Source organism: Strongyloides ratti (assembly GCF_001040885.1).
Source record: "Strongyloides ratti genome assembly S_ratti_ED321, chromosome : 1".
NCBI lineage: Eukaryota > Metazoa > Nematoda > Chromadorea > Rhabditida > Strongyloididae > Strongyloides > Strongyloides ratti.
In genome coordinates, this window is record NC_037307.1 from 2199967 (window position 1) to 2215827 (window position 15861).

A 15861-nucleotide genomic window follows, 5' to 3' on the forward strand; every position below is an offset into this window, starting at 1 on the left:
AAAATAAATTAGGAGAAATAATATATATATATTTCTATCTCTCCAAATAGAATTAAAAAGATCTGAAAAAAAAAAAAGAATTTTAATAATAAAATTTAGAAAAATTTTTAAAAATAATAATATATAATATAGATAGAAGAAAAAAAGTTATCTAACTCTATATTTTATCAGAACATGACACAATAAATAATAAACACTTGTTAAAACAAGAAAAATTGGACTCTATATTAACAATTATGATAATCATTTTATAAACAAAAAAGGAAATTGACCTAAAGAATGATATTTATTATTGATAGTCAAACAACAGAATAAGAAAATTATTATGTTTTTCATTTTCTTTCATATAGTTTATATTTATAAATGTTGATAAATTTTTTCTCCTTTCCTATATATAAAATAATAATAAATAGAAAGTATATATATTATTATAATAGTAGTACAAAAACTTTTCATACTAATAAATTATAATAATCAAGTATTGAAAAGTATAATACAAAAATGTATAGATACACTAGTGTTAAACCGATTAAATGCCGAAAAAGGTCTCTCCTATCTAAAAGTTATACCTTCCTCTTTTAAAATGTATAAAAATTTTTTTTTTTTTTCAAATTAAACCATATTTAATAATAATAATGCAAAACTTTTAAAACAATTCCTTCTTTTTCAAAGTTAATAAATATTATTTATACTAAATTTGACAACAAAAAAAAAAAAAAAAGATTATAATCATAGAAAAATTTTGATGTAACTAATATATGTTATACTTTTAACCCCCTTTTTCTTTACTGTAAAAATAATAATGTATATATTTTGTATGATTGTCATTTTGGTACGTCTCTTTTTATTAAATATTTCATATAATGTTAACATAAAAATGGAAATAATTTATATAAAATAAATTTTTATACCACCAGTCATATCAACTAATAAAGTTTTTATAATTATATTAAATTTATTTAATAGTCTTTTTTTTAAAATAAAATTATATTTTAAAAAAAAGTAAAAGTTTTAGAGTTATTAATAAAAATAAAACATAATTTATAAATGTAAAAAAAAAAAAAATTTTAAAATAAAAATAGTTGAATGATGAATTGAAAATTCAAATAATGAAAAGAATAATTTAGATTGAATAAACTATTAAAAGTAGATGAGCGGGAAAATTATTTTTGTGAGGTTGTGCCATGGCATCAATTATGAAAACATTGTATCTATTAAAATGTAAATTAATTACAAGGTTTTAAAAACTAAATAAAGTTTTTACACACAATATCGTATTGTTTTATAAATAAGAAATTTATTAAAGAAACATGAGATTATATAGTGCATTTATTTTGTTTAATCAAATGATCAAGAAAATTTTAATATCAAAAAAAAGTTTTTTTTTTCTTATATTTTAATCTATAAGTAAATAAGTACATATATGTATATTTATATAATAATAATTTTTTTATGATAAAATATTTTTTTTTAATAATAACATAATATTATCCATATAATTATAGTTTATACAATATAATACTATATGTTTTATAGTTAAAAATGAAAAATAACTATATCTATTAAAAAATATAAAATAAAAAAAAATATTAATTTATAAAAATAATAAAAATATGGTGTAAGTAAAGTCAAAAAATATATAAATAAAAATAGTAGTAATAAATTTAAAGGTAACTAGATAAAAGATTATTTTTTACCGTTAAATTGTTTAACAATAATACAATGATCAAGGTATATTTTAAAATTCATATTAACAATTAAAATATACATAAATATTTTGAAAAATTTTTATTTAATAACAAAAATTTCAATAAATTTAAAAAAAAATATATATATATAGTAATAGTTTAATAAAATTTTAACTGTTTAATGAGTATTTTGAGAAAGAGAAAAGAAATATAATTGTATATAAATATATATATAACAAAAATTTAAAGATAAAAAAAAACCTTGAAGATTTTGATTTTATTTCTTTGATACACTACATTAATTTAAACGATTTTTAAGTATAAAAAGTTTTCAATGTTATTATAAAAGTTATCAATTATAACTTTTTTTTTTTAAATAGTATAAAAAATTAATATATTGTTTGAAGAAATGTTTCCGTAATAAGAAAATGAATAGTATGATGAAAAAAAAAATTTCTATTGTCAAAGACAAAAACTCTATCTTTTGTACAAAATCTTCAAGATAAGGTTAAAAGATAATAAGACTTTTAACGTAATATATAAACTTTTTTTTTTCTAAAACTATTAATAGAAATTAAATTAAAGAGAATACCCTTATTCTTTTATGGCATTTTCTCAAAGAAAGGTCAAGATCAATCTTACAAAAAATGTAGATAACAAATAATGATTATACTTTAATTTGAAGGAACACATTATATACTTATAAAACATAGATATATCAAGGCAAAAAGTTCTTTTCAATAATATCTTTCTTATATGATAACAATTCCCTTTTAATAATAAGGTATATTTATAGATATTTTGATAACTGTTTAAAGATTGTATGACATCTCTCTTTCAACAAAGATAAGTAAAAGTTTTTGGCAGTTTATTATATATGGTATCAAAGAATAAGAATTTAAAAATAATTATACTGACAATAAATAAAAGAGTAATGTTATATATTAACCTTTTACTCTAATGATATTAGTAAATATTTCCTGTCATATATTAGGGGTTAAGAGCCTTCAAAAAGAAAAATTAATAGTGGGTTATAATAAAGAATGTACCACAAAAGTAATAATAAGGGTGTATTACTTAATCACCTCCTATTCTTCAAATCATTCTTTCTAACATTTTATCAATAAAAATGTTCTTATCCACCTACTATAAATTTATTACTATACAAAAAAAATATATATATATATGATTGCATAATAATTATTTTTGCTTTTTTCCATTAATGTATATACTATTAAAAAATGACAATTAAACAATCTTTTTTCATTGTCAAGTACTTTAACAAAATTAAACATAACTTTAAAAAAAAAAATACTTTTTTCTAAAAGATAAATATTTTCTTTTAATAATATATATATATAAAAATTAACCCAAACATTTTTATTACAAAGACTATTCAATAAATATACATTAATACTTACCCTTATATACATTAAAATATAAGATATATATATATATAAAATATTGAATAAAGTTTAAAAAAAAAAATTAAAAAGATACTATTTAATAAAAATTTGTATTTAAGATTAATATATTTAAGTTAAAAATTTATATAAAAATATTAATATAAATAATTCTATTCTATATAATATATTGTCACTTTTAAATGATTTATAAATACATAAATATATATAATATTTATTAGCGAATAAAAATTTTTTTTCATTCTATTTAGGAAAATAAATTTTTTCTTAAGAATCTTTTCATATGAATGTATCGTTGATTATGGAGTAAAAAAAAAAGAGAGACCGTTTTGTAACTAGTTTAAAGGTTTTGTAATGACTATTATTACTTCATAAAGCTAGATATCATTATTGTCATAAAATAATACTTTTGTTTTTGAAATTTCTTTTTTTTTTGCTTTATAATAAAGTTAAGAACATTCTTTAGATAAATATATATATATATATATGTATAAAGATTAATTAGTAAATAAATATTTTGGTTTTCATATCTATTTATGTTATAAATAAAATTTTATAGATGTAAATATTTTAAATTTTTTAATATATCTATATACTTTTTAATAGTATAAACTAATAATCAAAGTATTAAGTTTAATAAACATTAATTCTAATACATTACTCATCATCATAATCAAGAAATATTAATATCAAAATGTTTGTAATACAATAATATATTACAAATTTATAACAAGAGAGAAATGTAATATAGAATATGATTAAAATTATATAAAATCCACATTAACATTTAAAATGATTTAAAAAAAACCCCCTACGATCTTAATAAGATATAATACAATTATATTTAAAACGTAATTTTATATGAAAAAAAAAAAAACTTTTCTTTTTTCTTGTATTCCCTCCAATAATCAACTAAAAACTTTATATTACAATAAATTTATCAAATTAACAATAAATTTTAAGGAGTAAAATAGAATAAAAAAATTAAAATAAGAAATGTAATTTATCAAAGGTTAAAATAGTTATACATTAAAATTAAGATAATTTGATTTGAGGGAAAGATAATATATAAAAATTTTTTTTTTTTTTTACATCAAAATATATGTCTTTTTTTTTTTCTTTAACCTATTATTATTATTGCGCAACCTTCTAAGTTTTAACTCTATCTCTCTCTCTTTTATTTATGCTATAAATATAATATAAAATATAATTTTATATAAACTAAATTGTGATGTGGCATTCTTTCTTTTTTTTTTAATTGATACTAATTAAATAATGTTACATAAAAAAAAAGTATAGTCATATTTTTTTTTATGACATTGATTAAAATAATTTTTATAGATTTTATATTAAAAAAAAATAGAAATATTGTTATATATTTTTTTTAAAAAATAAATACTTTATATGAATACATATAAATTCAAAGTTTTAGTGATTGTTCATTCTTGACAAAAGTTGAAAATGATAAAAAGATAAATACTTCCTTTTACTTCTAATAAAATAGATAAAATAAGAACTCTACTTATCTCCATATATAAATTGATAATTGACACAATAAAAATATGATCAATTAAATGAAAATTCTTTTTTATCTTTTGATAATGTCATCATCATCATTCTTTATGTATCATTTTGAAAGTAAATTAAAATAAAAATTAAAAAAAATTATATATTATATTAAAATGAATACATTTTTGTGTCCCTTTTTTTTTCGGGTCAAAAAGGTGTAGATAGATGATAAAATTTGTCTATTATATTAAACATTTTATTTTTATTAATATTTATAAGACAGTTTGTGATTTATCTATTTATTTAAAATACTTATATTTATCATTTTTTTTTAACATATAAAAATATTGAAAGAATGTATATTTATACATATTAGGGTTGTAATAGTAATAATATTAATCATAAATTGTTAATAATATGAATAATTTTATAATAAAGTAGGTGTGTGAAAATGATATATACAAATATGTACTCTTTTTATTTTGTTGTTACTGATTACTTGATGAGTCAGGTTCCGAAAAAAGATTATACCTTATTATTATAAAGAGAAGCTTATCCTTTTTCAAAGAAACTATCTTTATAACTATACTTCACAAATATTTAAGCCTATTTTCCATTTTTAGAATACTCCTTACTTCTTTTTATCTTTCCGTTACATTCAAGGGAAAATACATACTTTTATAATTCATTACAAATTTTAATACATAAATACATTCTTTTTTTTTTTTTGCTTCAAAAATTGATATAAAATAAAAATTAATTGAAATGTACTTGTACAAAGAAAATAAAAAATAAAAAAAATGGATTCAAATTACATTAAGACAATTTTTTTTTTTTTGACAAAAGTTAAATAAGAATAAAAAGAAAAAAAAAAGAAAATTAGAAAAAGTAATTTATAAATATTGTATCCTACATATTAAAAATTTTGTAAACATTATTTATCATGAAAAGAAGAAAGAAATAGACATCCGTTAACTTATATATATTTTACTCCATTCTTCATGTATTGGAACAGGATTAGAAATAAAATGAAAATAAATTAGACAATTACTCATTTTGTCAAATATTTATGATAAATCTTGATATATTAAAAACTTATAATAAAGATAAATTAAAAATTTACATACCATTAACCTAACAATCATATAATTTTACTTTCATTTTCAAGTCTTTTTTATAAACTTAATTTTGGTAACATGTTAAATTAGGTCATTATTTGGGTTGATTTTTGAAAAAAAAATAAATTTTTTTTATACATTTCTTTTGTATTTATTTTTAAAAAAAAAAAATTTTTTTAAACAAATATTTATTAAAATAAGTATCATATTAATTTTTTTAATAATCAAAAATATATGTTTAAAATATTTTATTAAATATTGTTACACATAATTAAGCATTATATAATATTATTGTATTTATTTTTTTTTTCTCATATTACTGACAACTTGATTTTAAGGAAATTTATATCCTTATCCGCCTTCTTTTATTGTATTTAACATATCCCAAATTCTTTTGGGTTTAATTATACACTTCTTTTATTATTCTGATCATTTATTATTCTATATATTTATTATGTATTATTTATAAAAGTACATCGAAAATTGTATTACCTAATTGTATTTATTAATTTATATTTTATTTATCTTAACATATTTAATATTTAATTATTAATAAAATTTAACATTATAAAATATTACCAAAATAATAATTTATTGCTATTCTCTTTTTCTTTTTATAAAAAAAAAATATACTTACATTTTATCGAATACTTTTATTAATAACTTTATTATTATTATAACTACTATCAACATTTTGGCATACATTTAAACAATAAAAAGTAAACTGTACAACAGTGCCAATAAATATACCTATTCTCGTTAGACATATATATATATTATTACTATTAATCTTAAGACATTCTTTACTATATATTACTTTATCTTTTATAGATAAAATCAATTGATCTATTCCCATCTTTACATTATATTTTTGTAAAATTACTAATCAAAATATAGTATGAAATTCTTTATCATTACTACAATTATTTTAATCTCTGGATTATATAGTAATGGAGATAAAATTAATCCATTAAAAGCAGAAATATATAAAGATAACTTTCATGTAAGTTTAAAAATTATACCTCCATATTTTTTTAATATAAATATTTTTTTTTAACAGTCACTAAATGTTGGATCTGGAGATAGGATTATATTTCAATTAGATCGCCCCTACCAACCATTATCACCAGCTGGAATGATTCAAGATAAAGGTGATATACAAAATAAGATTCATTTTAATCCAGACTACAAACCACGTATACTAGCAACAAAAAATACCGTCACATTTGCTGTAGAACCATCTATTAAAACTATTCAAGTTAATTCTAATGTTAATAATAATGAAAATATAGAAAAAAATTTACCTGAAGATATTACTGTATCTGATGATAAACAACCAACAGCCTCACGTTGGTTATCCTGGAGTCAATGGTCCTCATGTATAAGTGGAGAAAGAACAAGGATTCGTGCCTGTAAAAGACAAGGTATTGAACCATGTTTTGGTACTAATATTCAAACAGAAAAATGTGTAACAATTAAAACTCCAACAAAAGTTGCTATGGCCACAGATCCATGGAGTATTGAGAAAGAAATTTCCCATAGGACTGATTAAATAAAAACAACATACCTTCTCTTTTATAACTATCATTTAATAAAAAAAAATTATAATTAACATTTGTTGCATTTTTTGTAATATCAATAAAAAATTTAATATTAAAAAAAAATAAATATAGAATAGTATGTTTATATATTATTTTAACTATTTAACAATATTAAAAATATTAATTTATTAAAAATAAAAATTCTTAAAATAAAAATTTTTTTCTTTTTTTTTTGTATAATCAATCATTTATCTAATAATATCCATATTTAGATTAACATAAACAATAATATAATAAATAAAAAAATTGATAAACAAAAAGATAAAACAACTTTTTTATAGTTTAAGATAACACAAAACATTTATACCAATTTCTTTTCTTTTTTTTTATATATTATAAACTATATTAATATTTATTTAATAAATATTACAGGTGTGATAAATACTAAAAAGCATAACATAAAAATGATTATTTCCCATTTTTATTTTGATATATTATATATATATATTTTTTTTTACAACATAATTTTTAAATTATTTTTGTATTAATAAAATTTATTTTAACATTTATAATTTTTATTATTATTTAAATATATATTTTTTTTTAAATTATAATTTATATATCATCTTTATCCTTAATTTATCTCATAAATGTTTTTTTTTATTAATTAAAAAAAAAGATCAAAAAGAAAAGTGCAAAATAAGTGTAAATAACCTTTCAAACTAAATATATATATCTTTTTCTTCTGGTCATTTAAATAAATATTCAAAACAAAAGAAATAATATATATTAAATTAAAAAAAAAAAGTTATATTACCAGATAACTTTTTTTTTTTACCAGATGTGTTATAAATATATATAGAATGATAATAAATATAATTAAAGAATGAAGAATAAGATTTGTTTAATAAAATGTCAACAGAAGCTATTTAAAAATAGTGAAACATTAAAATAATATATTGAGTATATCATTAAGAACAGATAACATTAAAGTGCCATCTTTAAAAAGTGAAATAATGTATATATATATTTATTTATTTTATCATAAAATATATATATATTTATATCTTGTGGGGGTTAATAAGATTATAGGTAAAATAGTGAGAGATAAAGATATTTAGTATGTATACCTTCAAGAGTTGGAATGGCAGAATAAAAGTTGTAATATAATAAAATATAAAAGAAATCTTTTAGATATGATATCTATACTATTATACAAATCAAAAATAATCATTGTGGTAAAACTTTTTTACTTCTTAAGTTTATGATGGAAGAAAAGCATTGGCAAATTGATAATCTATATGTATACAGATATTAAGACTAATATTAAAATTTATCTTATATTTTAAATCAACAATAATAATAATAACATTATATTATGAAAAGAGTTAGAGGATGGAAGAATGTTAGAATAATATACAATTATTCCTCCTCAAGAATGTTGATAAAAAGTTTATCCTATAATCTTAATAATAAAATGGTTATTCTTTGGTTTTAATAGTAAAAATGATAATATATTGTTTGTAATAATTTTGTTCACAAAATATGTTAATTAATTTTTATATCAAAAATATATATCATTATTTTTAAAATTATCTTTCTTTTTTTTTTTTAAATTTAATATTGATTTTTATGAGAAAAGATTTATTGTAATATATATTTATTATTTTTTTTAATTTTATAGAAAAATAAGACAGGTATCATGAAGGATAATGGAGAAAATACATCAACTACCACACTCTCTACTATTGCTATTAATGCTAAAAATAATGCTATTATTGTTTTAGCAATGTTAAAGGTAAAAAATTTTAATTATTTTACTTTTTTTTAAAACTTTTTTTTTATATACAGAGTGTTGATTATATTGCACTTCGAGTAACCTCAATGAATCCACCTCTTCTTGAGGTTGGAGAAAATCTTAGGCGTTCTACAACATTACATGAGATGCATAAAGATTTAATGCAAAGATTAAATTCAAAACAACAACAGGTAGATGAATTATTAACAAGAGCTGATCAATTAGTTGTTGAACAAAAAGATACCGATATTTATGTTTATGATGCTATGGCTAAATCATTAGCTATTGCATGGAAAGAATTACTTAAAAGACTTGAAATGAGAGGATACTTATTAAAAGACACTGTTGCATTTTATCAAATGGCTGGAAATCATGAAGAATTATGTGAACAAATAAAAGGAATGTTAAGAGGTAAAAATAATAAACAATTAAATGATGCAATGAATGAGATCATTGATATTACATGTGAAGCTGTAGAACTTGGTGCATGGATAATTACACAATTAAGAACATTAGGAGCATTAAGTGATGATGATGAAAGTATCAAAGAAGTTCTTAATAGTTGTTTATTAATTGAAAAATCTATGCTAACATTAACAGCAAATTGGGAATTAGTTGGTGAATTAAAAAGAAGAGCTCAAGAGGAAGAAGATGAATTAGAAAAAATGATACCAATTCAAATAGAAAAAAGTCGTGAACCACCAAAAATTAAGGATCTTGAAGATGAGATATCAGAAATAGAGAAATGGTTTAATAGAACAGAATTAGCATTTCAAAAGAATCCTAATATTGCTTCTGATTTAATTCCTGAAATTAAATCACAAAAAAATTCCCTAACAAAAATTATTAATTTTATTGACAGTGAACCAAAATATTATCATTTAACTCCAAGATGTACAAATTTAATGACATCAATAGAATCATTCTTACGACTTCTTGAAAATAATCAAAAAGGTCATAAAAAATTCAATCAATTTATTAATGCTTGTGATATTTTATCACATCAACTTGATAACATGATAACAGATCTTAAAGATGGTACACCATCAATGGCTGGAGAATTAGCTCCATTAGCTAGAAGTAAAGTTAAAGCATTACTAGATTTTGGAAATGAATTAATAAAAAATCAAATAGAAGGTGAATTAGTTTTAAGGAAATGTAATGAATTACAAAAAAAATTATCCCAAATTGAATTAATTGCTGATAGGATAATTCTTGGACAAAATGATAGATTTAATAATGAAATTGATAGAATTGATAAATGGATAAAAGAAAAAGGTGAATATTTTCTTAAATCTCACTCAACATTTGGAAATGATTTCAATGAAAGTTGTAAATTTTTAATTGAACATGAAAACTTTGGTAGAGAAATGATAGGTAAACAACATGAAATTAATGGACTTGCTAAACAATTAAATGCCCATCCACCTAATGATAAAAATATTATTGATAAATTTATTAAATGTCAACAAGATTTTGAAAATTTAGGTGCAATTATTAATAATAGAATTAAACTTGGTAGTACTTATAATCAGGTAACTAAATTTGGAAAAGATCTTGATACTTCATTTAATACTCTTGTTAATTTACTTAATGAAGAAAGAAATTTTAATGATAATAATGTTGCTACACGAATGGTAAATGTTTTCCATGCCATTCAAGAAACATTGACACAAGAAAAACATCATTCAGATAAATTTATTAATGATATTGATGAGTTAGGTGATGATTATCTTGATAAAAATACCGCCAAACAACAAATGTACAAAATGCAAGAATCTCATTATGTAAAATTCAATCAAATAACTGAAGCATGGAATGATTGGCAACAGGAAAGAACTAAAGTAATCCAAAGTAAAAGTTCTATTGAAGAAATACAAACATGGGAAGAAGAGACTGTTGAATTGATTAGACTTCTTGAAGATAAATTAACTAATGTAGTAAATGAAGAAGAAATAAAAACTATTAATGAAGGTATAAATAGATTAGAAACAATGATACCAGAAATAAAAGAAAAAATAAAAGAAATTATCAATGTGAAAAGTGAAATTGTTGATCAAGTTATTGATAGAATAAAATATATTGAAGAAAAAAGTGATACATTAAAAAAGAAATTTGAAATTATTAAGGAAAAAAATGAAGATTTAGAAGGTTACATTACAATGCAAAAACAACCTCAAGTTTCAGCAACTGAGACTATTATACCAGAAACAGAAGAAATTTCTGAGTGGCAATCTTTTGCATATACTCAAATTAAAGCAATCAAAGATGAAATTAAAAAAGACATGACAAATAAAGTACAGTTTGGAAAAATAGAAAATGTTATTTATAATGTTGAAAAAGCTCTTCCAACAATAAAACAAAAAATTCAAAAAATTATTGAGGAAAAATGTACAACAAAAGAAAATATTGATAAGTTAGTTCAAATGCAAAATATAATTGAAGAAGAAACAACATTTGTTCTTGAAGAAGTATATAAAATTAAAATTAATGATGATAATAGTGAAAATGTATTACTAAAAGAAACAATATACCAGATACAAGAATCACAGGAAGATGCAATTACACAAATCCAACAAGTTAAACATGAAATACATAATATTTCTCAAGATATTCAAATACCAAAAGTAGAAGAAGTTATAGGAAAGTTAGAAAAAGCAATTCCAAGAATAAAAGAAAAACTTGACGTTGTTATTACTAAAATTCCTCCAAGAACACCTCAAGTATGTAAAATGATAGAAAGACAAAAAATCATTGATAAAGAAGTTGAAGAAATTGCCGTTGAAATTAACAAAATAAAAAAACAAGTTCCTAAAATTAATATTGAACAAACTATTGAAGAAGTTGATTGGATTCAAAAAGAGGTACTTGAAAATATTGACAATGTTAAACCAACTATTGTTAATATTACTAGTGAAGAAGAAATAACAAGAGTTGAAGATTTTGTAGCAAATACAGAAAAAAGTATCTCACTTATGAAACCTAAAATTGAAGTTATTAAAACTCACATAACTATGCCAACACCACAGGTTGCTAAACTTGTGGAAGTTTTACGTGTTATTGAAGAGGAAACAATTATAATGAAAGAAGACCTTGAACAAGTTAAATTTGCTCTTCAAAGAGATGTTGAAGAGGTATTAGAAGAAGTTTCTGCTATTCAAAATGGAATTATGGAAAATATAAAAGAAGTTAAAGCAACTGTTTATGAGATAACAGAGAATAATGATTTAAATCGCCTTGAAGATATTGTTTTAAAAGCTGAAAAAGCTATTTCATATACAAAACCAAAAATTGATATAATAATTAGTAAAGTTCCATCATCAAAAGTTCAAGTAAGTCATTTAATGGAAAATCAACGTAAAATAGAAGAGGAGACAAGAATAATTAAGGATGAAATTCAAAAACTTCGTACCTCAATACCAATAAAAAAAGTAATAACAGAAATAACTACATGGCAAGTTGACATTTTGTCAAAAATAGAAGATACCAAAAAAGAAATTAATTTAATGAAAACAAAAGAACATGCTTCAAAAGTTTTAAATAAAATAAATGGTATAGAAAAAGAAATACCTGAATATCATTCAAAAATATCAACTCTTAAAACATCAAATAATGGGGAATTGGTAGAAGTTAAGCAAAAACAAAAAATTATTGAAGAAGAAACTACTATTTTAAGGGAAGATTTTCAAAAAATTCTTCTTGATATTGAAAATCAAACTAGTGTAAATGAGAGAAAAAAAAGCATAGTTGAAGAAATAAACATTTTACAGTGTAAATGTTTTGAGAAAATCAATGAAATGAAATCAAAAGTTAAATTTATTGCAACTGAAGAACATGTTAAACAATTTGATGAAATGCTTCAAAACATAAAAAAAGATGTTATTAATATTTTACCAGAAAAAATTAATAAATTTAGAGAGGGAATCTCTGATAATATTGATGAAGAAAATTGTATGATAAATAAACAACAAAAACTTGAGGAGGAATTATTAATAATTGAGGAAGATTATAGAAAAATAAAATTAACAATACCAAAAGAAGGTGAAATAGCAAAAAAGATTCTTGATGATGTAAAACAATGGCAAGATGAAACATTAGAAAAATTGGAAAAAACTAAGAAAAAAATTAAGCATATTGTTACAGAAGACGAAGTTACATATATTCAAAATGATATTTTTGAAATTGAAAAAGAAACACATGTGTATCAAAATAAAATTAGTGAAGGTATTTCTCATTGTATGGAACCATCACTTCAATTAAATGAAGTAATGCATAAACAAAAAATTATTGAAGAAGAAATTTCTATTTTATTAAATGAAATTGAAATTATTAATAAAAATTTAATTGATAATAAAAAACAAACAACAATAGATGAGACAATGATTATTGAAAACATAGAAGAAAGACTTCTGTTAAAACCTCGTATTATAACACCATTAATTGATATACAAGCTAATGAAGGAGATAAAATTGATATTGTTGCTAAAATTTCTGGATCACCACCACCAATAGTTAAATGGATGAAAGATGGTAAACCTATAACTGAAACTAATGATGTTAAAATGTCTTCTTCTAATGGTATTGCTAAATTAACAATTACAGAAGTTTTTATTACTGATTCTGCTATATATACAATAGCTATCTCTAATCCACTTGGACATGATGAAAGCAGTGCAACATTAAATGTCAAAGAATCTCAAAAAGATAAAGAAAAAAGTCCTATAATTGGTAAACCAGTTTTTGTAAAAGAATTAACAACAACAACTGTTGATGAAGGTGATATAATAATTCTTGATTGTATAGTTAAATCATCTCCTGAACCAGAAATTATATGGTATAAAGAAGAAGAATTAATAATTGAAGATTTTAGAAGATCTTTAAAATTTATTGGTGATCATTGCACTTTAACAATTAAAAATTGTAATCTAGAGGATAGTGGTCTTTATAAATGTTTAGCTAAAAATATTAATGGTCAAACAATTAACTTCTGTAAGGTTACTGTACAAAAAAGAGGTAAAAGTATACCTCCAAAAACACCACCAAAACCAAAAAGTTTTATTCTCCCATCACCACCAGCATTTGTACCAAGTTTAGTTGATGTTACTGTTGAAGAAAATGACAAAGCTGAATTCTTTGTTAAAGTTTCTGGTGAACCTAAACCAGTTATAGAATGGAAATTTGAAGAAAAACACATTATACCAAATGACAGAATTCAAATCACATCTAATGATGATGGTTGGAATCATTTAATTATAAATAATGTCTATCAATCAGATGTTGGTTTATATACTATAACAGCAAATAATGAATCTGGAGAGGCACGTAGTGGAGCAACATTAAATATAATTCCAAAAATTGGAACTATAAAAAGAAATGGTAGTATAAAAAGCATTGATGATCATAAATTGACAGATTCAACAAATGATTTAATTTTAAAAACAAAACAATTTATTCAAGATCATGGTGGTTATTGGACTGATGGTGGATTTACAGGAACTCCTACACCACCACCAATTCCAAGGCATAGAATTAATCAAACAGTTACCGAAGATTATGGTGAAATTGAGTATACAGAAATAGGTCTTTCTCCAACAGCAACCATACCTGAGTTTATTAAACCTCTTCCAAATGAATTTACATTAAACGAAGGTGAAGAAGGAACCATTGAATGTATGATGGTTGGAAATCCTAGACCAAAAATTGAATGGTATTTTAATGATACTAAAATAAGTAATTATGATAAAACAATTGAAATTAAATGTTCTGGTGATACATATTCATTAACATTTAAAAATCCAACAACATCATTATCAGGTTTTTATAAAATTATAGCTACTAATTTAAAGGGAACTGGAGAAAGTGCTACTGTTATTCACGTAAGACCTAAATCTTTAATACCGACACCAGTCAGAAGTTATAATAAACCACCACCATTTTGGAGGCAATCTAATGGTAGTCAAGATAAAGCTGGTGAATTATATAGAAATGTTCTTAAATCAACAGACCTCTCAGGAAAATATGGTTCAACAGATGATAGTATATCTATATCAAAAAATGAAATCTCTGGTCAAGCACCACATTTTTCACAAACACTAACATCAACTGTTTCAGCAATTGGTGAAAGTGCAACTTTTGAAGGTATGATTACAGGATGGCCTGTTCCTGAAATTATTTGGAGTAAAGATAATATAATTTTAAATGAATATGACTATCCACATATCGTTTCATCATATATTGGTTCAAAAGTAAGACTAACATTTAGAAAAACATCACCAGATGATTCTGGTAAATATATATGTACAGCAAAAAACGCTTTTGGTATGGCAACATCATCAGCACAATTAGTTGTTAGACCTAAAACTATAGCACCAGACTTTTTAAAACGTCTTATCTCTGAGGAAGCCATAAAAGGTCAATCACTAAGGTGGCAAGTTAAACTTTCTGGTGATCCAGAACCAAAAGTTACATGGTTAATTAATGGGGTTGAATTAAAAAATGGTGAAAATGGTTTTTATGTAGAATATGAAGGTAATTCTACTTATTCAATGATTATTCCTGAAGTTAATGCTTCTCATGGAGGACAATATACATGTCTGGCAGAAAATATTGCTGGTGAAGCAAGAAGTACAGCTGATCTTGTAGTTAGAAATCCTGATCAAGCCCCAGGAAATTATTTTCATGTAACTAAAGTTATGGAAGGAACTAGAATTGGTAATGAAGAGATATCAAAGAACGAAGTTTTTAGTATCGAAAATCCTAAAGTTAATTTTTAATGTATCTTGT

General features: G+C 21.4%; 2 protein-coding genes across 2 annotated transcripts; both read left to right on the forward strand.

Annotated features, from left to right (window-relative positions):
• Positions 1-6637: 6637 nt before the first annotated feature.
• Positions 6638-7291, forward strand: SRAE_1000068700 (Thrombospondin, type 1 repeat-containing protein; the record flags this gene model as incomplete). The annotated part of the gene is made up of 2 exons (XM_024647549.1): positions 6638-6742; positions 6800-7291. The coding sequence occupies 2 exons, from the start codon at positions 6638-6640 to the stop codon at positions 7289-7291; spliced, it is 597 nt and encodes a 198-aa protein (XP_024501616.1).
• Positions 7292-8982: 1691 nt separating this feature from the next.
• SRAE_1000068800 (Zormin) lies at positions 8983-15851 on the forward strand (the record flags this gene model as incomplete). The annotated part of the gene is made up of 2 exons (XM_024647550.1): positions 8983-9078; positions 9132-15851. The coding sequence occupies 2 exons, from the start codon at positions 8983-8985 to the stop codon at positions 15849-15851; spliced, it is 6816 nt and encodes a 2271-aa protein (XP_024501617.1).
• Between the last annotated feature and the right edge of the window lie 10 nt (positions 15852-15861).